A 24936-nucleotide genomic window follows, 5' to 3' on the forward strand; every position below is an offset into this window, starting at 1 on the left:
CGTCAGGGGAGGGCAGCTTCCAGGAGCCGTGCACAGCAAGCCCCTGACCGTGCTACTTGACAGGAGCTCGAGGGACGGATTAAAACGTCTGAAGGGCTGGATGCAGCCCCCGGGCCGTAGTTTGCCCACCCCTGAACTAGGACATATAAAGTGCTATACAAGAGCTTATAGGTGATCTTTGTTATTGTTATGTAAATAATAACACCTGATCCTTAGCGGGCTCCATCCATAATCCCCAGTCTAAACAGACAAGGTGGACAATACAAAGAAGTAGGGCACGAACTGGCAACCTTTCAGAAGTGGTGTGCCGAGTCTTCATTTATTCACTCTAATTTAAGGTGTCGTGTGCCAGTAATACATTTTAATGTTTTTAGAAGGTCTCTTTCTATAAGTGTGTGATATATAACTAAACTATTGTTGTATGTAAATTAAATAAGGTTTTTAAAATGTTTAAGAAGCTTCCTTTAAAATTAAATTAAAATGCAGAGTCCCCCGGACCGGTGGCCAGGACCCGGGCAGCGTGAGTGCCACTGAAAATCAGCTCATGTGCCGCCTTCGGTACACATGCCATAGGTTGCCTACCCCTGAGGTAGGGCATCAGATTTTGCCACTATGACTTTATTCTCTGAGATATGGGGAAACTTCTCTGTAACTATAATGGATAGTAGCTGAATAACAGGGAGCTCAGGAGTAATAAATGTCCCATATAAAGCCCTGGGTAGAACTCTCCTCCTTTAACTATTGTACTTTAATAGTCTTAATCATGGCCGTCACAATAAAATAGCTATCAGAAACAAAAGACTGTAAGAATTCCAGGACCACATACCCTTCAGTCATAAGTGAGAGCTGCAAAGACTTCTTCCTGAATGACCTGGGGAATGGATTTCAGAACCTCCTGCTGCATATAAAGAATTAATCATTAGTTTTGTTAAGGCTAAAGTTTATTAGGTGACTTACACAAAATTGAAATTCTGGGTCTAAGAAATAGAAAATAAAACATGATTCTAAGCATTTTTTATAAAAATTTAATGCAGTTTCAATGCAAATTTGTGTTTGTTTTGCAACATACCCTAGTAGGGCTTGCACCCTTGTCCTAACACAAGAACCATGAAATGAAACTGACTAGAAAGAAAAGTGAAATGTATTCAGTTTGGACAAAGACAATAATCAAATTCAGGATAGTAAATAACTCAGGCTAGTAAATAACTAGGGCTGTTGATTAATCACAGTTAACTTGTGATTAACTAAAAAAAATTGTGATTAATCGCAAGTAACATTTATTAATATTTTTTGATGTTTTTCTACATTTTCAAATATATTGATTTCAGTTACAATGCAGAATAGAAAGTATACAGTGCTAACTTTATATTATTATTTTTATTACAAATATTTGCATTATAAAAGGTAAACAAAAGAAATAATAATTTTCAATTCACGTCATACAAGTACGGTAGTGCAATCTCTGTATTGTGAAAGTGCAACTTACAAATGTAGATTTTTTTGTTACATGACTGCACTCAAAACCAAAACAATGTAAAACTTTAGAGCCTACAAGTCCACTCAGTCCTACTTTTTGTTCAGCCAATTGCGAAGACAAACAAGTTTGTTTACATTTACAGGACATAATGCTGCCTGTTTATTATTTACAATGTCCTCTGAAAGTGAGAACAGACATTCCTATGGGACTTTTGTAGCTGGCATTGCAAAGTATTTACATGCAAGATATTCTAAACATTTGTATGCCCCTTCATGCTTCGGCCACCATTCCAGAGGACATACTTCCACGCTGATCACACTCATTAAAAAATAATGTGTTCATTAAATTTGTGACTAAACTCTTTGGGGGAGAATTGTATGTTTTCTGCTCTGTTTTACCCACATTTTGCCATATATTTCATGTTATAGCAGTCTCCGATGATGACCCAGCAAGTGTTTGTTTTAAGAACACTTTTTGTGCAGATTTGACAAAACACAAAGAAGGTACCAATGTGAGATTTCTAAAGATAGCTATGACACTCGACCCAAGGTGTAAGAATCTAAGGTGCCCTCCAAAATCTGAGAGGGATGAGATGTGAAGCATGCTATCAGAAGTCTTAAAGGAACAACACTCCAATGTGGAAACTATATAAGCCGAACCACCAAAAAAGAAAATCAACCTTCTGCTGGTGGCATCTGACTCAGACGATGAAAATGAACATGCATTGGTCCGCACTGCTTTGGGTCATTATTGAGCGGAACCCATCATCGGCTTGGACACATGTCCTCTGGAATGTTTGTTGAAGGGCATTTGGCATGTAAATACCTTATGGTGCTGGCTACAACAGTGCCATGTGAACACCTGTTCTCACTTTCAGGTGACATTGTAAACAAGAAGTGGGCAGCATTATCGCCCGCAAATGTAAACAAACTTGTTTGTCTGAGCGATTGGTTGAATAAAAAGAAGTAAGACTGAGTGGACTTGTAGACGCTAAAGTTTTACGTTGTTTTTTTTTGAGTGCAGGATTTTTTTACATAATTCTACATTTGTAATTTCAGCTATCATGATAAAGAGATTGCACTGCAGTGCTAGTAATGGGGGAATTGAAAAATATTATTTTTGTTTTTTATGGTGTAAATATTTGTAATAAAAATAAATATAAAGTGAACACTGTACACTGTATTCTGTGTTGTAATTGAAATCAATATATTTGAAAATGTAGAAAACATCCAAAAATATTGAAATAAATGGTATTCTATTATTGTTTAACAGTGCAATTAATCGCGATAGCCCTATGAATAACCAGTGTAAATGGTGAAAAGTAAATTAGATTTCCCAAGTGTTATTTTGAATAATCTAGATTCCTAGTAATAGGGCAGTAATTTGAGGGGTTTTTTTTTTCTGATTCATACATCATCACAAGTCATAAAAATTCTGCAGCCAATGACTTTAGTCTAATTAAAGTCACTGGGTGCAATCTGATATCCTGTGATCCACAGAAAGATGAGCTAGTGGTTCTTTCTGACTTCGAACTTTATGAAACATAGCCTGATTTTTCAAATAGCATGTTGAGCTCATGACTCAGCTGGTAAAGGGTGATTACATTCAAATAAGTAGGTCATTGGCAAAGAGTAAATACCAAACCATATGATGATGTGTTTAGAGCCATTGACCAGAACCACCACACTGTGTTTAAGGCTTTGTGGTCCGGTAGACTGAGCACTGGACTGGGCCTCAGGGCATCTGGGTTCTGTGCCTGCTCTGTCAAAATCCTTCTCCTGGATGTTGGGCAAACCTCTTCTGCTCTCTACCTTTGCTTGTCTTGTCTACTTACATTGTGAGTTCTCTGGGGGCAGGTGCTGTCTTTTACTGTGTTTGTGCAGCTCCTAGTACACTGGGGGCTTGATCTCAGCTGGGGTTTCTAGACACTTCTGTAACATACATCATTAATTCAACACTGTTGCTCTGCAATAAGGAGAGCATAGGTGGGAGATTCAGGACCCTGTTTTTCATTATAGGTTTCTTTCCTGGTCACCAGTAATGACATTTTCAGCCACAGAGCTAATATTAACAGGACAGGTGTTTTAAGCCATTTTCATTCTTGCTGAGAATAAATATTTGTGGGTTGAGAGCTATGGATAGTACAGCGTTATGAAATTATTGTGAGGATTGTGCTTGCAAGTCTCCAGTAGGAGAGAGATATATTGTGGCTTGCAATTTAAGGTAGAAAGTCAGGGTGAAATCCTGGCCCTGTTGAAATCAATGGGAGTTTTGCCACTGACTTGAGTGGAGTTAAGATTTGAGCCAGCCAGCTAGGTATACCTATCTCATAGAGCTGGAAGGGCCCCTGGAAAGTCATTGAGTCCAGCCTCCTGCCTTCACTAGGAGGGCCAAGTACTGATTTTGCCCCAGATCCCTAAGTGGCCCTCTCAAGAATTGAACTCACAACCCTGGTTTAGCAGGCCAATGCTCAAACCACAGAGCTATTGCCCCCCCGCTCCCTCTTATGTCCTATGTTGTTTTTGCACCCAGCCCTCCCATTGGAACAATGCAGAGTTGGGCCCAGTGGAGAAGGAGAACAATATTTAACAAATATAACAATGACCAAAAATAGAAAGAAATTATCTTAAATCTCTAGTGGAGACAGATTTGACATAATGCTTGGCCCCACTAATCCTTGAATGCTGATCTACGTTTGCAACAGTTAACTACTGTCCCTGTTTCTTTGCGACATTTGTGGGCTGTAAAGAGCCACTTCTGTATGTGTCCTGGGCATGATCCAAACCCCAGTGAAATCCCTGGAAAGGTGAATATGGGATGGTGCAAGATGTACTGGGCACATCATTATGGAAGAAATGGAGTCCTCTGGGTTAGCTTCATACAGCTGCCTCTTTATCATAAGAGAACCTGTGCGCATAGTTCAGCTGAGAATGCATCCTAAATCCCGTTCCCCGGGGTTCTTCATGGCTGATCTCTCATCTATTGATCAGGCTACAAATGTTCCATCACATTTAGAAGTGCCTCTTTTACAGGCTTATGATGTTATTTTAAAGTCTGTTTCAGCTCACAAGCCGGATTTCCCTGTCTCAGATCATGGAATCCAAACCGATGAAAGAATTACTCATTTTGTGAAATATGAAGCAGCACAGTTTTAAATTGTTTGAAGGACTGACTCCCCCTCATCCTTCCCCCGAAGAAAATATTGAGCTGATGAAATCAGCCTGCTGAGAATCTCCAAGCCCTTCTCGTTAGCCCTGTGTCCCAAATGAAGAATGAGAAGCAGAGACAAAAGCTCCAGAACTTCATCAGCCATTGCTGGCCCCACTTCTCCTGGGCTTGGCGTAGGGGTATCCAGCTGTTCAGAATCAGGAAGCTGGCTGTGACTGTCATGACTGGGGTGGATTCCAAGTAAATCCAAAAGGTCATGATGGGTTCTCCAAAGGCAAGGCCTGAAGCTGTCATTTGAGCGGCTAAGAGATCAGGCCCCAGAAAGGGAACATCAGTCTCATAAACCATAGTTCCTCATTTAATACAGTTGCCTGTTGAGAAACTTACCTTTGGCATACGCCTTGGCAAGTTCACCTTAGTGCACAGTTCTGCTGTGCCATGTGATCGTGGTTTGTTTGTGAGGTTCCCTGTTTGTTTTGTGTCCATGATGCTAGCCTTGCAAGCGTCTTATATTCTGAGGTCAGGCTGGGTCCTTTTCTCTTTGCACTTTATCTATAGTAATAAAGGCACTTGAGAAAGGCCAGATGCTACCCAGGCCTGTACCCACTCTTGTCTTCAAAGCGAGCCCTTACTGCCATGGTTCTGAACTGCGGCCCGGGGGCCACTTGCAGCCCAATCAGCACACAGCTGTGGTCCATGTGATTCCTCAGGGCCACACAGGTAGTGTATATATTGTTTGGATGTGACAGACACAATGCATAGAGAGCTGCAAATGCGGCCCTCAGTGGTAAATAGGTTGAGAACTACTGCCTTACTGGTACCAGCACAGCCCCAGTGCGTCTGCACCTGAGTAACTGATTAGAACCGAGTGACCCGTTTTGTGGACGATGCACAAGCTGGACTAGAATCCAGCTCACAGACCCATAGCTGCGTTAGGACCCTCAGGCCTCACAATGCAGCAAAAGCATTATTTCTGTTACTGGAGCCAGAACATCTGACTCTCGGTGCACACCAGAATATCTGTCCAGTCAGACGGTGTCATTTCACATCGTCACTTTGCAGAGTGCAGCTGCACTTCACACCAACGATTCAGTGTTCTCTTGATAAATACACTCTCGACAAGCCCTGGATTTCACTCCTTCCTTCAGTTGTCAGCTGTGACCTTCTGCAGACAGTGCCTTCCAGACAGAGATTTTCCTGCTTCCCTAAACCCAAACGCCTTTCATTTCTGAGTGTGATATGCAGTGTTACCTCTTCCTCTGGTTGATTTATTTTACAGCACAGGGGATTATTGTGCTGGCAGGATCTATAGAGCCAGATAGCCCTTTTTATCCCCCACCCTGCTTTCTTGGGAATCCTGAAGCTGCAGGATAGAAATGAAAAGCAATGCTTACCACCCTGGGCATCCTAGAGTGACCGAGGTGCATCTGAAGAATTTAATGAGTGTTACAGGCTACAAGGCTAAAATTCAGCCCTGTTTGTGTTGAGATTCTAAAAGCTGCCTGGATGTAACAGAACAGAGTCAGGCATCTCACACAACATCTCAAGAGCCGTCAAGCCACAGGGCTGCATAGCAGAGCCTTTAACCAGCCAGTAATTACTGTCTGCTTGCTAAAGAGGGATAACGGAAGCATGTTCTGTGCTTCCAGAACCCCTATAGGTCTCGGAGTAGCAGAGATTTATTTTTTAATTCTTGGGAGGGTTAAATGTCCAGTTCTGTTAGGTTCTTGCTGCTCACGAAGAGGCAGCTATATGGGGAAAGTTCTACTGTCTTCCCAAGCATGACAGCTGAGGGCCCAGACCAGAGGTGGGTAAACTATGGCCCGCAGGGTACATCTGGTCCGTGGGACCATCCTGCCGGGCCCCTGAGCTCCTGGCCAGGTGGGCTAGCCCCCGGCCCCTCCCTTGCTGTTCCTCCTCCCCCATAGCCTCACCTTATCACGCTGCCAGCGCTCTGGCCTGCCACTCCTGCTGGGCCGCGTAGTGGTGCGGCTGGATCCAGTATGGTAAGGGGGTGGGGAGCAGGAGGTCCTGGGGGCAGTCAGAGGACAGGGAGCAGGGGTCAGTTGGATTGGGCAGAGGTTCTGGGTGAGGTGGTCAGGGGATGGGGAATGGTGGCGGGATTGGATAGGTGTAGGCGTCCCAGGGGACCTGTCGGGGACAGGGGTGTGGATAGGGTTCGGGGCAGTCAGGGAGGAGGGGAGGTTGGATGGGGGTGAGGTTCCAGGGGGCAGTTAGGGGTGGAGGTTCATGGGGGAGCAGTCAGGGGACAAGGGGCAGTTGGATGGGGCAGAGGTTCAGGGGGCAGGAGATGGGGACCATGGGGGATTGGATATAGGGTGAGGTTCTGGGGGGCCTGTCAGGGGGAAGGGGTGTGGATAGGGGTCAGGGCAGTCAGGGAGCTGGGGATTGGATAGGGGATGGGGTCCCAAGGGGGCAGTTGGGGCGGGGGGCCTCAGGAGGAGGTGATCAGGGGACAAGGAGCAGGGGGGGTTGGATGGGGTGAGGGTTCTGAGGGGGGAAGTCGGAGATGGGAAGTGGGAGGGAGCCAGTCTGTTTGGGGAGGCACAGCCTTCCCTACCTGGCCCTCCATACGATTTTAAAACCCCGATGTGGCCCTCAGGCCAAAAAGTTTGTCCACCCCTGCCCCAGACTATGCCCTAAAGCAGCAGTCTTCAAAGCCCCACAGTCCTAAACACCCAGTCAACTTAACAAATTCAACCTTGTCCTTTGGCTAGCTGAGCAGCCGGCGGCCTGGGTAGCACAGGATCAGGAGGATGCAACCCGAGGCCGCCCTGATCCTCCTTTAGACTTATAAGGGCAAATTCATCACAGGGTCAGGTACAGCCTCTGGTACAGCCTGTCCTAACTTGTGCCTCCTCCTGCTCATAGCCTGTAGAGGATTCGCAGCAGCCCCCGATCTGCCTTCCAAAAGACCCATCTGCTGGAGACGCCCTGCGTCAGTGCTGTTCGGGTAGTTATGCCTGTCCTTATACTGGTGTAACGGCCATAGGGCAACACAGACTCTGGCTCAGGGAACAGGCGTACCTGACTGGCTCCTTGGTCTCCAGGTCACATGCACCAGGGGCCCATCGGCTGCTAGGTATTGACCCTGTTCTTCACATCAGTGCACAATTGCCATCGTTCTGGGCGGGTGGCAGCGGGCTCTGCCTTGGCACTGGTGTAGTTGCCCACATGAGGTGCAGGGCAGTGCTGAAGGAAGGCCCTGATGTGCACTGAATGAAGCCTTGACTCAGATTCTGCAGGGAGCGAGTTGTTGGTGCTCTGCACAGCCATCCAGGCAGGTTGGGTTCACCTTCCAGTCCTGGCCTCTCTCTCCCTGGGTCAGCAGGGGCCAGGAGAAGGGCAGAGGCAGCGCAGCCAGTCCCTGGGGTGGGGTGGAGCCAGTGGGCACAGAACAAACCCACTGGACATCTATGGGGAATGGAGTGAGACTGAGGCCACAGGAAGGGACTGTCACAGATCTAATCAATGCCTGCATTTGGTTGTCTAACGCCTGTCTTTGTGTCCCACTGTTGCTAGGTGACTATGGAGATCAGCGGTCTCCCGGTGGAGTTGTGGCGCCTGATTTTATCCTACCTGCGTCTGCCCGACCTTGGCCGCTGCAGTCTGGTTTGCAGAACTTGGTACGAGCTGATCCTCAGTCTGGATAATACCCGATGGCGCCAGCTGTGCCTAGGCTGCATGGAGTGCAGACACCCGAACTGGCCCAACCAGCCTGATGTGGAGCCCCAGTCCTGGCGGGAAGCCTTCAAACAGCACTACGTCGCTTCAAAAACCTGGACCAAAAACGCCCAGGACTTCGAGTCCTCCAACTGCTTCTACTTGTTCCGAAGGAAGAAGGACCGCCATGTCCTCTGCGTTGGGCAGGGCTGCGAGTTCGATACCCTCCGGGCTGCCTTGGCCTCGGCCGGCGTCTACGACCGGATTGTGCTGCTGCCAGGGGTGTACGAAGAGCAGAGCGAGATCATCCTCAAGGTGCCGGTGGAGATTGTGGGGCAGGGGAAGCTGGGAGATGTGGCCCTGCTGGTCAGCATTGATCAGCACTGCCCAACCACTCGCCTGTGCAATGTGGTCTTTATGCCAGCCTGGTTCACCCCCGTTGTGTACAAGGTGGGTCTGAAACTCTCACAGTATCCTCGTCCCTTGATGGCCCTGGCTGGAGATGGGACACGGGGTGGAGTGGGCCGATGCTCTGAGGCGGCGCTGAGCATTCTCTTCTTTTGAGAGCTGGTTTTTGCTCATGTGTTCAGGGTCTAACTGGTTTGTGGGGTGGGAAAGGAATTTCCCCCCTGGCTCAGGTTGACAGGGACTTGGAAGGGTTTTTGCCTTCCTCTGCAGCATGAGTGTGGGGCATCTGGGTGTATCTCACTAAATCAGTCCCCTGCCATTGCAGGGCTTTGGGCACTGGTGCATCTTGGTTCCTCCTGTTCTCTGCCTGTAGCTCACAGTACTTTAGTCTCCTGAGAGCTGTAATACTTTGGTCTATTTCTGGTTGTTGGGTTTAGTGTGCAGGTGTTGGGTGGTATTTGTGGCCTGTGAGATGCAGGTCAGACAGGTTCCTATGACATGCCTTCCTGGAGGATGCACACACATGATCTCATCATGCTCTTTTTTAGTAGTGTTATCTAGGGCTTAGAGAAGTCAGGACTCCTCGGTTCTGTTTTTGGCACGGTAGCTGACTAACTCTTTGACCTTGCCTATGTTACCTTGGGCCTGGTCCAGACATTTGTACTCCATGAAGCCAACCAGGCTACTTGAGGCACAGCCATGGGAGTAAAGGTTTGAAAATCTGACCTCTTGCCGCTCTTTGCCTCAATTTATCTGTCTGTAAAATGGAAACCTACCTTACAGGAGTTGTGGAACTCTGTTTCTTAAAATAATTTAATTATCTACTTCATTTAACCTAATTGCTTTTAAAATGCTCAGAGGAAAAGTGCTATACAAGTGTTAAAAGGAAAAACTGTCAGGGTAAAAAAAAAAATTGTATTTAAAAACAATAGATTTCCTGCTGTGTATTTATTTAGATTATTGAAACACGGATTCATTTACTCTTCACTGTTGCGTGCTGTTCAGTGACTTTGTACAAATTTCCTTCAGCCTCCACAATGAAAGTAGAAACATTTCCCTTCCATTGATCGTCAGTTTTGCTTTTTGGATCATAATCAGCTCAATGCTTCAGCCTTTGGGTTGCAGACAGTGAATGGAGAATGTTTCCTTCCAAACAAGCCCATTTCCCATTGGTGTTTTTTATTTTAAAAAGAAGATGGAGCCATGAAATTGATCTTAGATTTTGCAAAAGCTTTTACAAAATAATTTGTTTAGATTGAAATTGACTTGACAGTGTCCCTTTCAAGTAGCTTTAAAAAAAGTGAGAGGGGGGAAAGAGGAGGGGGAAAGATGTAGGTGTTAGATGTGTGACATAGCTGATCCCTCACTAAAATACTGCAGTGTTCTCCATTTGTTTATCTTAGCGTTTTGATTTGAAAGGCTGTTCCTATACCCCAGGAATGTGCAGTGTGTGGCTGACGAAGAAAAGGTCAAGTGTAAAAACTGGAGAGTTGTGCAAAATGATTCCTGTGGCCTGGGAGCTCCTGTCCCCAGTCACTGATCGTATCTTCTTATCAAAATCTCCCCCACAGTTTGGGGATCACTGTACCAGATCCCACTGGGTCATGGCTCAGATATGTTGTCAGGGCAAGGTGGGGACACTGTCACTGTCTGTGTCATGCTTGTTGTGGGGATAAGCAGAGAGCTTTGTAGGAGAGCCCTGTCTTTCCTCACCACAAGGTGTATAAAGATTACTGAGGCTGATCTCCAAGGCTTTCTGCACATAAGCTATGCTGCTTTGTGTCACAAAGCTTCCCAAGGCATGGAAGGGACAGCTGACGACATGATAGATGTCAGCGATCCAGTGCCACGTTCATGTGGACAACAGTGAAGAGTGAATGAACTTACCAGTGCTAAGGCAAATCCCTCTGCCTAATGCTGACCCATAGATGTCTGAGAGAAACATTTAACTTTCTTCCAGAATGCTTGAGACCTGGCATACAACAGATGCGTGACAGTATGTAGAGCAGATGCTGTGTGTGCTCCTGGTACATTAATAAATATTTAGGCAAAAAGAGGCCATTAGGATGTCTAGTCCGACCTCCTCTGTATCACTGGCTATTACATTTCACCCGCTTACGCCTGTACTGAGCCCAACAACTTGTGTATACAGGCTGACAACAACTAAAGCTGCCAAGGGAAGGATTCAACTCATAGTAGACGGATGTTGCCCAGTTCATTGGCCTCAGCAGGTCACGTTGAGCCACCTAGTTGTGGGATGCGGCAGCTGGAGCCTGCCATGCTATCTAGCATCATAAAGGTAACTGATAGAGGTTGGGGCAGTTAAATGCATGGACTCTTGGTGCAGAAGCCAATGGGTGTCAGTTACCCATGACACATGCCAGTTCCATGCCCCACTAGATGTGTGGGGGCGGGGGGTGAGGGGGTTGCTTTGAGAAGTGGAATGGGACATAATGGTATGGCCAGGAATGTGAGTTATTTTTGTATTTATTTTGTCTCATGATCGTTCTTCTCCAGACGACCTCTGGCCATGTCCAGTTCGACAACTGCAACTTTGAGAACGGGCAGCTGCAGATCCACGCCCCGGGGACATGCCAGGTGAAGTTCTGCACTTTCAATCAGTCCAGCGTCCATTTCCACAGCGTGGCCCTCGGGGTCCTGGAAAACTGTGAGTTCACTGGCAGCGAAAACGCCTCTGTCACCATAGAGGGTATCCCATCCTCTGAGAGGAACTGGGCCTGCAAACACCTAACCACGCTGGCCAAGTCCCACTGCGTGTTACAGGCGTCAGACCCTGCGCTTTGCAACGTGTCGAAGCGGGGAGGCTGGGGTGGCCCCCCTGCGAGGAACGTAAGAACCTGCAAGATCGTGGTGGGTGGGGACCAAAGTAATTTACTTCCTGCTTCCAAGACTCAGCTGGTGCTTGAAAAAGCAGGCGAGAAAGAGGCTGAAGTCAATAGCAGACTTTATACAGCAAAGGAGGGGGAAGCCATGACCCTGGAGACAGACTCTAGTGACAGCGAGCTGAGCACGAGCAGCGAGAATGAAGATGACGACCGGTCGATGTACAAACTGTCCTATCAGGCCCACAGTCTGAGCCACATGCTGGCCCAGGTGATCCACAGCAGGCCGCAAACCAGTGGGCTCACCGCCCTGCAGAGGAACCTGGAGCTCAAAACTCTGCAGCAGGAGCTGCAGAGGGACAAGGAGGCCCAGTCTCTCGCCAGCTCTCTGCAAGGATGCCTCATTCGGAAGTGCCTCTTCAGGGACGGGAAAGGTGGGGTCTTTGTCTGCTCGCAAGGGCGAGCCAAGCTGGAAGGGAGCGTCTTCAGGGAGCTGACCTATGCAGTGCGGTGCATACAGAACAGCAAGGTGCTGTACAGGCTGGTAATGAAACCCTCCCACGCTGCTAAGGCCACCCGCCTGGGGACTCAGTCAGCAGAGCCTATAGGCCATGTTGTTAACCAGCCTCCTACTTTGCACCTGCACTTAAAGTGTGGGTGCAAATGAAAGCACTTAGATGTCTCCTTGATTGTACCCTCAGATCAAGGTGTTAGACATCCAAGTGCTGTCAGTTCTGGAGGCATCTGACTCTCCCTGCAAAGTTAGAGGCTCGATGGAGACCCCTTTAAAAATGTGCCGCTACCTGTCAGCATTGCCAAGTACATCTGCGAACATGCTGAACATGCCAAGGGGTCACCCAGTTAGCAATGGAGGAACACAGGAATTGCCAGACTGGATCAGAGTGTGATCCGTCTAGCCCAGTGCCACCTGCTGCAAAGGAGTGTGCACGAAACTCTGCAGTAGGTAGCGAGGAAGTAACCTGCTCAAAGAGACCGTTCCTTCCTAGCCTCCAATAGCTGGAGACTGATGCACTTTATCAGCTTAGAGTTGTAAAGTGACCCAGTGCTCTATGAATGCAAAAGAATTCAGAATGTCGAAAAATTAATAGCCCTTCAGAAAGGGTGTAGCAAATGAAATTCACACCCCCAAACCAATTCAGACTATCAGACAGTGAGCTCTAGTGGAGCGATACTGGTGTAAAGGAGTGAAGGATCAGGTCTTGGTTTAGTATACTGGTAGTATAAGATTTCTGGTGCGCTTAACTATTCATGTCCTTGCTCTCAAGTGCCTGGTTCTCTCCCTGCTTTGATAGGTAAGCACACTGTTCTCCCTTAGCAACCGTAACTGTTTTTCTCAAAGGAAATGAGTTTGCCATGGTACCTGTGACCAGTTTTAAATCCTATCTGTTCCATCCAAAGCTGACTTGAAACTATATGGTCAAGATGGTTGTAGCGCTATAGACACCATGTGGAACAGACACCTCTCCCTACAGCAGCACACAGGAGAGGTGACTGTCTGACAGATAGCCCTCAGCTCTTGGCAGTTCACAATTTCTGGCAGGAACAAGAGGACGCACATGTCGTCTAGGCCACGGGCTTGAAAATGTTTGTTTGTTTCTTAGCAATAAGGATGTGGAAAGGGCACATGACCTGAACTGAACCATAGCATTAAACACTCAGAGGAGGACTACTGGAAGCTGATTGGCTGCACTAGAAAGAGAGGCACTAGGTTGGAGATTATATAATGAATGTAATGATGCTTCCCAGATGAAATGCTTTGCAATGGCACCCTGCCGTGCCCTCATCCTCCCTTCCAAGTCATTAATTCCACCCATCTGCTTATAGGGAAAGAGATTTTAGTTGTTTTTTAAGGCAACAGCTAGTTCTAACACCTACCCCCTTCACCACAAACACATTGTAATCCTGGTAGACCCTAAACAAGTAATCTTACAAATTAGGAGTGGGAAGGATCATTTATGTCACTTTTCCAGCCAGGAGAGCAGCATGTGCTGTAGCGAGCCATACATTAAATGTCTTTCATGTTATCGCTTCGATTACTTGAAGTCTGATAGATTAGTATCAAAACGTGGGAGATTTGCAGGAGAACCAAATCTCTGTATGGAAATGGAGAATGTGTATCGGGGCCTTCTCCAAAGGCAATTACAGCCTGTGAAGACTTTCCACAGACTTGAGAGGGCTGTGGTTCGGGTCCTGGTGTAGTAACTAGTGAAGCAAATGCTTACACGGCACATAACTGTGCTAACATGAGTAGCCCCATTGGGGCAGGGAATGGAAACAGAAAGGATGGAAATACCTAGGCTGGAGGTGGAGCTGTTCTGGTGAAAACTGGATGGAATTTAGCATTTGGATTAACACCCCCTGTGACACTTTCTCGCAGTGCCCAGGACTGAGGGGCAGGTTGGCTGAGTTGGAAAATGAAGGGGAGAGCCAGGCAGTAACAGAAGGGAAGAGTGGCTAGTTGTGCAAGAGAAGGGGAAGAGTCAGTGAAGATAGCAGAGTTCAGAGCCCCAGGAGGACAGAGGACAACTCTCAGAAGTTTGCAAGTGAGAACAGAAGATAAGAGGACTTGAAGTCAGAAAAAACAGAAGGCAGGAGAATCACACCATCACCAGGAAGAAGCAGGTCCATGTGATTGGAGATTCCTTGCTATGAAGAACAGGCTTGTCCCCAGAGCTGATGAGGAGAACAGAAAGGTGTGCTTGTAACCCACACACCTCCTGGGTGTGGTGTCCTCTCCCATCTAGTGGCACCAAGACCACTTAATGAGAGAGAGATAAAATGAGTCTGCTCTACAGCCTTAGCTAACAGCCAGTTGGCTTTTAGCTCATGTGGTAAAGGCTCATGCAGTAAGCTCCCAAGGCCCCAGGTTCAATCCTGCCCACCGGTTACCGGGAAGCTGAGATATGGGAGGCGGACCTGAGGCTGAAGATGATCTTAATGGGAGCTGGAAAGAATCCACTGATTGTCCTTCAGGCAGGAACAACTGATACTGCAGATTATTGCTGCAATGCATCAAGGGAGACTCTGCCAGGCTGGGGAAGATGCTTAAAGAAATGGAGGCTGAGATGATCTTCAGTGGGATTCTACTTGTCCCTGGAGGAGGAGAATGAAGGCGAGACAAGATGATGAAGATCAATAGATGGCTCAGGCAGTCGTGCCATAAGGAGGGCTTTGGGATGTTTGATCCCTGGGAGGCATTCACGGGCAGAGGACTGTTCTCATGGGATGGACTCCACCTGATAGGGAGAGAAATAGACTTCTGGGATGGATGGTGGTACAACTGATTAAAAGAGCTTTAAACTAGGAATTCAGGGGAGACAGTTGGGAGATGCTCACTTAATCTCCACGCCTGAGTCTAATATTGAGCGGGAGGAAAATCAAGTAAGAGAAAATATACCAGTGGAGACAGGAACAACAGAGGGTAGGAGAATGGACATGAAGAGGAAAGATAGTGCCACTACCACTAACAGTAACAGTCAGTAAGTGATCCTGGCAGTAGGATCACTCTGTCTAATCGGGTGAGGAATCTGGGCAAGGCCAAAGCAGAAACAACTAAGATGTGTGTACACCAGTGCAAGGGGTCTGGGTAACAAAATGCAGGAACTAGAGCTAGTGGCGCAAAAAGTGAAAGCAGATATTAGAGGGATAACAGAAGTATGGTGGAACAGTTGTCATGACTGGAGTACAGGGATTGAAGCTATGTGCTGTTCAGGAAAAAACAGAAATAAAGGTGAAGGTGGTGGAGTAGCATTGTATATTAATGATGAGGTAGTTAGAAGTGATGGACTGGATAAAACTGAATCTGTTTGGGTCAGAATCACTTTGGGGAAGAAAGGTAACAGAGGCTCCTCTGGGAGAGTGCTTAGGATCTGTTGTAGACTCGCAGGATCTGATTTGGATATGGATAGAGACCTCTTTAAAATATTTGTAATGAAATAAGCACTACTGGGAATTGTGTGATTATGGGAGATTTTAATTTCCCAGATGTAGACTGGAGGACAAGTGCTACTAAGAATGCTAGGGCCCAGACTTTTTCCGGTTACAATCGCTGAGAGATTTCTTCACTAAATAGTCACCAGACCAACAAGAGGTGATGCCATTTTAGAGGTAGGGTTGGTAAGTAGCTAGGACCTCATAGAAGACCTGGTTGTAGAAGACAGACTTGGTTCCAGTGATTTGAGTTAATTCAGTTTAAACTAAATGGAAGGATAAACAAAAATAGGTCTGCAACCAGGGTCCTTGATTTCAAAGGGAAAACTTTACAAAATTAGGGGAATTCGTTAAGAAAGTGGATTGGACTGATGAACTCAAGGATCTGAATGTGGAGGAGGCTTGGCATTAGTTTCTGAAGCTTTGATTTAAAGTATCTGAAGCCTGCATCCCAAGCGGCCGGGGGGAGGTGGGGGGTAGGAGGAATCCTAGGGAAGGGTTGCAGACCAAACTGGACAAACAAGCATCAAAGACAGGTGATTAAGGGAAAGCAGAACGCCTACAAAGAATGGACGATGGGTTGGATCAGCAAGGAAAGCTACCTCTGGGAGGTCAGACTGTGCAGGGAAAAAGTGAAAACTGCCAAAAGCCAAGCGGAGTTGTACCTTGCAAAGGGACTTCAATAGTGAAAAAAGAAAATAAGGAAAGAGAAATTGGGACCATTAAGCCCCAAGGATCAAGATTAAAGATAATCTAGGCATGGCCTAACACCTAACCAAATATTTTGCCTCAGTTTTTAATGAGGATAATGAGGTGAATGGACAGTGGCTAATGGGAACAAGGTTATAGAAATAGAAATTATTACATTTGAGGTGGAAGCCAAACTCAAGCAGTTTAATGGGACCAAATCAGGGACTACAGAAAATCTCCATCCAAAACTATTAAAGGAATGGGCATATGAAATTTTTAGGGAAAAAGGTGATCTAGGAAACTGACCTCAGTTATATGCAGGTCTTGGGACAAATGTTGAAAGAGAGAGTAGTTAAGGACATAGAGGTACACGGTAACTGGGATAAAATACAACATGGTTTTACAAAAGGATCTTTCTTTGAGAGGATAACAGATTTTTTAGACAAAGAAAATGCAGTAAATCTAATCTCCCTGGATTTCAGTAAAGCATTTGATACAGTTCCACGTGGGAAATTGTTTAATTGGAGAAGATGGGGATTAATATGAGAATTGAAAGGTGGATAAGGAATTGGTTGAAGGGGAGATCACAGTGGGTCATACTGAAAGGTGAACTGCCAAGCTAGAGCGAGGTTACTAGTGGAGATCTTCAATGATTGGTCTAGGAACGGATTTTAATTCTCATTTTCATTCATTATCTTGGCACAAAAAGTGGGAGTGTGCTAATAAAATCTGCAGGCGATACAAAGTTGGGACATATTGCCAATATGGATGTCAGCTCCCTAATGTCTCCAGCCTTTCAGCCACTCAAGTTTTCTTCTGAGGGCTATGCCAGCCCCTGCTCTGCCTTGCCGGGTGCACCCCAGTCCCCGAACTCCTTCGAAGCAGCCTCCTGAAGCATCCAGCCCCTGTCACTGGACACTCGCAGGAATTACCAGGGAAGCTGTCCCCAAAGAGACAACACACCCACAAGCTTGTTTGGTTCAGCAGCCCCAGTGTAACACCACAGCACTGCAATCTATTGATTGTGAAAACACATCTTGCCCTTTGTTACCAAGTATGTGTGTTTAAGAGACAGTGAGCAAGGATAAGAACGGGTTACAAAGAAAACAATGGGTATAACATGCTTCTTACAGTCCGAGCTTAACTTTAACAGGCTAAAATCCTTGTCTCACCTAAAGCACTAGCATCTCTGACTAGGATCCTGCTTTGAAGAATGCAAACGGCACTGTCCTTTGTGCTGCCTCAGTGAAGAATGAGAAAATGTCTTTTTGCTTCTCCATACATTTCCAAACTCACTGTTCCCTCTCTCTACCTCCCCCGCAAAAAGGCAGGATGACCCCTGTGGTTCCCTTCCTGGGGTGCTGGCTCCAAGGTGTCTTCCCCTCCTCCTGATTGTTTCACATCCCACCCTCTCGACTTGTTCTTCCTGTTGACTTTCACATGTAAATAGGCTTCCATTGTGTTGGTTTTACAATGCCTCCTTTAAGTGTGACAGAGAGGGAGGTGAATTGACGTATTTCATCTGACAGAAAGCCTGTTTGTCAACTCAGCCTAGTTACATAGTTTGAACCAGGGGTAGGCAACCTATGGCAGGGGTGCCGAAGGCTGCATGTGAGCTGATTTTCAGTGGCACTCACACTGCCCAGATCCTGGCCACTGGTCCGGGGGGCTCTGTATTTTTTAAATGAAGCTTAAACATTTAAAAAACCTTATTTACTTTACATACAACGATAGTTTAGTTATATATCACACACTTATAGAAAGAGACCTTCTAAAAACATTAAAATGTATTGCTGGCACGCGAAACCTTAAATCAGAGTGAATAAATGAAGACGCGGCACACCGCTTCTGAAAGGTTGCGGATCCCTGGTTTAAACCATATTTTAGTAGGAACACACAGCTTCTTACACGCCAACCATACATGCGTCCCACAATGCTTTTGATGATCTGTGTGTCACCAACTTTCATTTGATACTTGACACAACATCCTTTATAGATCTGTACTATGATAACAATGGGTTAGGTGTCGTGAGTTTGTCAGGCCCGATGGGAGTTGCTGATGCTGAGTGGTGAACCCTTTGCCAGCTGGCACCAATGAGCCTCTGGGTCACACACCTCTGCTTGGAAAAAGTCCCATTGTGTCTTTAGTAACAGCAGATGCACATCCCTTGCGCATTATGGTGCCTCAGATCACACGTATATTTAAGCTAGGGCCCATCAAAAGTTTTTCATCAAAACTTCAACAGAAAATTGGGTTTTTGATTAAACAACATTTTTTTTTTCAAAACGTGCCTGCTTTCTGTGGAAATATTTGACTTTGGGGTTTTTTTGGCCAAAACCCAAAATATTTTGATACAAAAATGCCACTGTGGTACCTAATGGGAGTTGTAGGTTGGTTGCTTCTTGTCTCCATTCTCCTCTATGCACCAGCCTTCCCAACAGGCTTCATTTCCCATAATTCACCACCTCTGCCGGCCAAGGGGGAGACCATAGTGTGTCATGGGAAATGTAGTCTGACCAGGGAGCCCACCAATAAAGGAGAATGGGAATATGAGGCACATTAACTACAACTCCCACGCAACAACGAAGTGTTATTTCAGAACTGAAATATTTTGGTTTTCAATTATTTGCCAAAAACTTGACATTTTCCATGGGGGGGAAGGGAGGAGGGGATTCCAACCATCCTAACTTCAAAACATTTTCTGACTAATCAAAACATGGTTGTTTCTGTCCACGCATAATAGTTGTAATGAACTCCTGCTGCCGTCCCTGAAGAGGGAGCACAAAACATTGATTTTATATGTCCTACAGAAACATCTGCTGTTTCTTGATGCTGGAGAGTAGCAGGTTGCTTTTTTGACAGGTATTTCAGAGATGTGGGGCTTTCTGCAACAGACCGTAACAAGTTTAAAGTAAATCAATACTTTCAATTAATTCAGATCAATCTTTTGTAATTTAGGTAACAGGGAGGAGCAAATCTAGGTGGAAAAGAATGAGAGAGACTTCCGTAAAGAGAGAAGTAAATAAGGTCCTGAAATTGTGGCTTATGTAGGAGAAGGTGAACTGTCAGGAGCTTTCACTGTCTCCTAAATTGTGGATTACATCCTGGGGTCCACCTTTTTACCCACTCACAAACATCCCTCTTACCAGCAAGCAAGAGCATTTCACATAGTCTCTTCCCAGTCTGAGCAGTCCAGGTACCTTTTCCCATAGGGTTGATATTGAGTAAACTAATTTGCTCTTGTGGATTTCTTCTCGGCCTGGCATTTGAGACCATTCACTTCCAGTTCATTTTCTGAGCTTGATTTGAATTGATTGCATAATCCCCATTCTGGGAGAGAACGTGCAAGGCTAGAAATCAGCCGGGCTGGCTCTTTGAAGTGGGTGAAATCTTTTTGCTTTAGAACTCGGAAGCTGTACAATAAAATCCCTGCCCCGTTTCCTCTTATTACAGAGCTACAATGACATGATTCTTGGCTAAAACAGGTTCCCTCTTATCCCCGTTGGAGCAGCTGGGCCATGTTATTTGCAGCTGAAAGCCTTCTATCACAGCTCCAGCAGGGCCCAGCCATACACAGAGTTATTAGTAACAGTAAGGGCTTGGCTCAAGGCAGGGAAATTCAGAGTTCAGACTGAAAATGCTTCTTTACAGTTTGTGCTTCGTTCATGCCTCTGTGCAGGTTGTGGGGAGGAAACTGGCTGTGTATAGGGAGGGGACAATGGGCCTCGCTCTTGGTTTGATGGTGTTTGCAAAGCAGGGAGCGTGCCCTGGGGGAATCTGGCCAGATTCTGTGCTGGAGTTAGTGCATGCAGCTCCATTGTGCTCAGTGGAGTCTTCTTCCATTTCTAGTAGCAGAGAATTTACCCAGTGGACTGAGGCCTGGGAGGGTAACCCCAGTGCACAGTCACAGATCCTGTGGTGAGGCCATCACTCTTGTGCCATTCCCCTCTCTGTCATAACGGGCGTGGCTGGAGGAAAGGGGCAGGCCAGCCACACAGCACTATCCCTACTTCAGTTTTGCCACTACAGCCTGTTAGCAGCTGATGTAAATTAGAGCATCCTCTGAGTGAGAACCAGTTGTACATCCAGCAGCCTCAGAGTCAGGGGAGCGTGGGGCTGAGCCAGAGGAAAGCCATGGCAGGCGACACAGGTCCAGGCCTGGCTAAGCTCTTCTGTGGCAACTGGCACTAGACAGGGCCCTTTCTGATGCCAGACTGGAAACTGGATTAGCAGTTCTTACTGCGGGCTCTGCTTAGCACACATTCCCCCCTGGCTCTGATTTGAAAGCAAAGACTCCAAGCTGAAGCTTCCCACTTTGCTATCGGTGCACATTACAGCACCTATGTACTGTACCATGCTGCATGGTGGGCTATACCGACGTGCTGTGTAGGGGTGAAGAGCACAGTATCCTCTGTACCTTGTCCTTGTCCTTTGTTGGATTAACGATTTCTTTGCTGTCCGTCACTATACCACGGAGGAACCTAGGGCCTGATCCAGTGGCCACTGGTGTCTGTGGAATCAGCTCCGTTGACTGTAATGGGCTTTGGATCAGAGCCCAGCCCAGCAAAGCCCTTGAACAAGGTGCGCAACTTTCAGCAGATGCCCGTCTCCCTGTTACCCTGCTCTGCTGAGCAGGGCTTGGCATTGCACGGTGAACTGGCCCTCCCCACCGTGGCAGTGGGGAGTGACTAACCTTGCCCGCCTAGCTCCATGTTTAGTTAACGGATTGAATGAAGCACCTTTTTGGAAAGAGCAAATGAAGGAAGTGTAATTTAATTACCTTCTGATCCATGTTGTTCATTGAAGTGGGACTATGTGAAAGCAATTTGTAGATTATTTCTCTCTAGTAATCAGACATGGAGCTAGGGGATTTTGACTGGAAAGAATTAAATACCGTAACTACAGGATATTAAACTACTTGTTTGCTTAAACAAAACAATGCAGCGATTAGATGGTAATTCGCCTTAACTGTGCTGGCTGGGCTGATTCCGCATCTAGATACCAGGTGTGTTTTGCCTTCTGTGCCCTCTTGCTCAGTACATGTGCTTTCACAGCATGCAAATAGTGCATTTGCTGGGCCAAATTCAGGACAGGTGTAAGCAGACACTGCTCTATTAGTGGAGCGGTGCCCGCTTCTACCAGGTCTGGATTTGGGTCTCTGACTTCAGGGTAGCTCTAAATAGCAGGGACACATGCAAGCATTGTTGTAAGTTCTGCTTTGTACCCTGACTTTGGAACCGCCTCACTCTGAGTGAGAAGCAGCTCGTTGAGTGATGCCCTGGTTTGCTGAGGTGTGTTTGGCTGCTTCTCATGAGATCAGTTACCATGGTGTGGCTCTGCTGTAGCTAACAATTATCCCACATGTGGTTAAGGTCCATGAAATGTAATCTGGAGCACTGAGCACGCACTAGAGGAAGGGTGTAGATGAGCAATACCAGTGAAGACACAGAGCACATTATATTCAAGGTTAGTCATCCCTGCGCTGGTTTGGCATGATGGAGGAGTCTGACCCCAGTGCTACTCCTGTTCCATCAGCTCCTCTCAGCCTTGAAGACTGGAGCCCCCAAGAAGCTGCCAGCTGAATGGAGTCACGAAGCTGGCACAGGAGAACCAAGGTTCCACCACCATGACCTTCGTGCAGGTCACCTCGCCTTGTTGCACCATATCTATGGAGACCTTGCTGAGCAACACCAGCACTTTGGTCAGGATTGCTTTGTGGCTCCACGGTCCTGTTCAGCACTCTGTCTCTCTCCTCTGGGTGTGGGGAGAGGGCATTTCTCCTCTCTGCCCCTCCCCTGGCGAGGTGCTGCTTCTGTTTGCTCCACGTTCTCCTCACAGCCTTGCTTTCAGGTCAGAGCTATGCTGGTCTGGGGCTGGTGGCCTCCAGCAGAGATGCACATGTTGCCCCCCTGCCACGTTGCCAGGTTTGGGGTGGGAGAGGATTCCATTCCCCCACCCCGAGCCTGATGCACGACCCTTGAGAATGATCCATTTACATGGGCATTGCAAGAGGTGTGAGGTGGGGGTGGGAGGCACAGGCTGTAGGAAAGACCTTAACAGACTCCATTTGGTGAGAGACTCAATAATCGTCCCCCACAGGGACCTAGCCCCTTTTATCGGCTGCTCTGGGTCTCCCAGCACCCTCGTTAGGCAGGGACGTGCTCTTACCCCGTTGTAGAGGGGAGCAGACTGAGGGGCAGAGATAATGGGGTGACCTCGCCCAGGGTCACACAGCAAAGTCCTGTCACAAGGACAGGGGGATGTTCTGCCAGATTAAAAGGTGGCAAATTCAACACTGATAAAAGGCACTGCTTTTCCACACAATGCTTAGACAGTGGAACTCACCACGACGGGAAGTGGCCAGAGCCAATAACTTAGCTTGGGGATTGGACTTTTGTGTGGCTAAAAAGAATATCCAGAGTTATAATTAACACTAAACATTTTGGAAGGGCTGTAAAACCTCCTGCTTCACTCTCACCAGTCTCTAACTATTTGCACTCAGACTGCAAGCTAATGTAGGGCAGTTTATCTCACATCTGCTACTGTGGGATTCTTACACCTTTGTCTGAAGCTTCTGGCACTGGCCATTGGCCGAGATGGATACTAAACTAGATGGACCTTGGCAATTCCTGTGTTCCTATGCCTTGCCAAAGGTGGGAATAGCTTCCAGAGTTCCCGAATGGGCGCTCTAACCACAAATCCTGCCTTTAAAATAAAGGGAGATTGTGGACAATGTACAAAAATCCCTCCAAACGAGACCTGACTTGACTGTTTTACAAACAACCCAAAATCTAGTTCTGGGTTTCTGCGTGTGGCAGAATTCCCTCGGCACTGTTTGTCATTCACACCCATCAGGCTTTATTTTAAACACTGTTATTGTTCCTAGGATGACTGTTTTGTGGGTGTTGGTTTGTTAACTCATCTCCAGAATTCTGCACTGCGTCTTGAGTAGAAAGGACCAGGATTGCTGCTCATTTGCTCTGGTGGCATAAAACGGCCTTAAAATGTGTGGGAACCCCCCCCCCCCCCATGGATGCAGCGTGTGCAGGCATTTCCCTGGTTGGTGTAAGGGCTCTATCTCTGCCCCACCCCCCGGCCCTGGCATAGAGAAATGACGTGGGCTGTGACCAGAGGGCACTACACTGTTGCTGTTCTGAGCCTCCTGGGCTGATAAAGAGCCTCGGGAAGCAGTGCACAAGTTAAAGCAGCCCTGAGGCCTTGTGCCCTGCATGGCCACAGAGCTTGGGAAGCAGCAAGGTGGCTTGAAACTACCAGCCAAGCACAGGAGTGGAATAACAGGATCAGGCCCAGGATTTTCCAGAAAGAGTCCATTAAAATATTATTTGTGTGTAAGAGAATATTAATAATATCCAGCTCTTCTCACCAATACTTCTCAAAGTGCTTTGCAATGGAGGCCAGTATCATTACCCCATTCTACAGGTGGGGGAAAAGTGACTTGCCCAAGGTCACCAGCAGAGCTGGGACTAGAACCCAGGTTTGCTGGGTCCCATGCCAGTGCTCTATCCACTAGGCTGCATTGACCATCTGTAGCCATCATGGAGCATCTCAGCTCTGCAGGGGACTGACTGGCAAGGACACTTAGTCAAACCCTAATCCTGCAGCTGTGGGATTTCTCTCAGTGGTATTGTGATGGCTGCTGCAGTGAAGTAGGGAGCAGCTGATAGAAACAAGAGAGACAGAGATGGACGAAGAGAAATTCATGGTAAGGATCTTAAAGTCCTGGCATGACAAGAAATGTTTAGCTCCGGAATGATAACCCAGGCAGTAAGCTGGTCTCTCTGCCATCAGAGCAGATATTGAGAGCTGCCCAAGGGAATCAGGTGTCCAAAGCCTAGTGAAAATGATGGCAGTGTTACTACCTCTTGTGATTTTATTGTGACTCTCACACTTGGGTGGTGTTTTCCTTAAAGTCTCGCCTCCTGGAGTCCCATGATTATGTGAGACTTGCTTTCATTTTAAAAATCTAATCCTCATAGTGATTGAGGGCTTGAAAATGTGACCTCCTAAAGGCTCTAAACACAACAGGAAAAGCAAAAGGATCCAAAACAGATCATTTTAAATAGCATGTGATTTTTAAGTCAATTTCATGATTTCTGAGGACCTTGTGCTTTTTGAACTCTTGGGGTCGGCAGTGCTCTGAGTGGGCAGGAGGATCCCAGTCCCAATAGCCTCCTATGCAAATCCCAGTTTTTTAAACCCGCCCCTCTCTGAATAGGGAATTGACTCTGCTTTCACACAATGAAACAGGCCCTGCTCCAAAGAGATTACACATCCAGTGGCCCTCTTCTGCCTAGGCTGCCAAGTCACGGGTATCTCTTGTGGGGCTGGGCAGATGTCACTGGGGAAAGTGCTGGGACCCACACATTCAGTTTGCAGAAACCTGAGCCAGGGCTCCAACGGTGAAACTGGAGTGGATTCAAGACAAAACTCGCCCCATGACGAACCCAGCCCCATGCACCAGCTGATCCCACTGACCTCCTGTTGGAGGGATTAAGTACGATTTAGCTTTGCATAGAGCTTGTGCTGGGGGAATGTCCCCCAAATGAGTGCAATATCTATCTCCCCCCACAGATGGCTGCACTTCTTGTATCGGAGTGTAAAGCATCTGCAGCCAAGTGTATTTGTTCCTTATAACATCAGGGCTTGTAAATAAGATATGGAAAAAGATAGCTGTGTTTTATCACTGTATGGAT

General features: G+C 46.9%; 1 protein-coding gene across 2 annotated transcripts in view; it reads left to right on the plus strand.

Moving 5' to 3' along the window:
• Positions 1–24936, plus strand: part of FBXO10 (F-box protein 10) — a 60426-nt gene that overhangs the window by 6017 nt on the left and 29473 nt on the right. Inside the window, exons 2-3 of one of the 2 annotated variants that reach the window (XM_050943059.1) lie at positions 8189–8779; positions 11255–12109. In XM_050943059.1, the coding sequence (XP_050799016.1) occupies positions 8195–8779; positions 11255–12109 (1440 nt within the window). In that variant the 5' untranslated portion in view covers positions 8189–8194. The remainder of the gene's footprint in view (positions 1–8188; positions 8780–11254; positions 12110–24936) is intronic. The other variant, XM_050943060.1, reaches the window with a different exon arrangement.

Source organism: Gopherus flavomarginatus, chromosome 3, assembly GCF_025201925.1.
Source record: "Gopherus flavomarginatus isolate rGopFla2 chromosome 3, rGopFla2.mat.asm, whole genome shotgun sequence".
Classification (NCBI taxonomy): domain Eukaryota; kingdom Metazoa; phylum Chordata; order Testudines; family Testudinidae; genus Gopherus; species Gopherus flavomarginatus.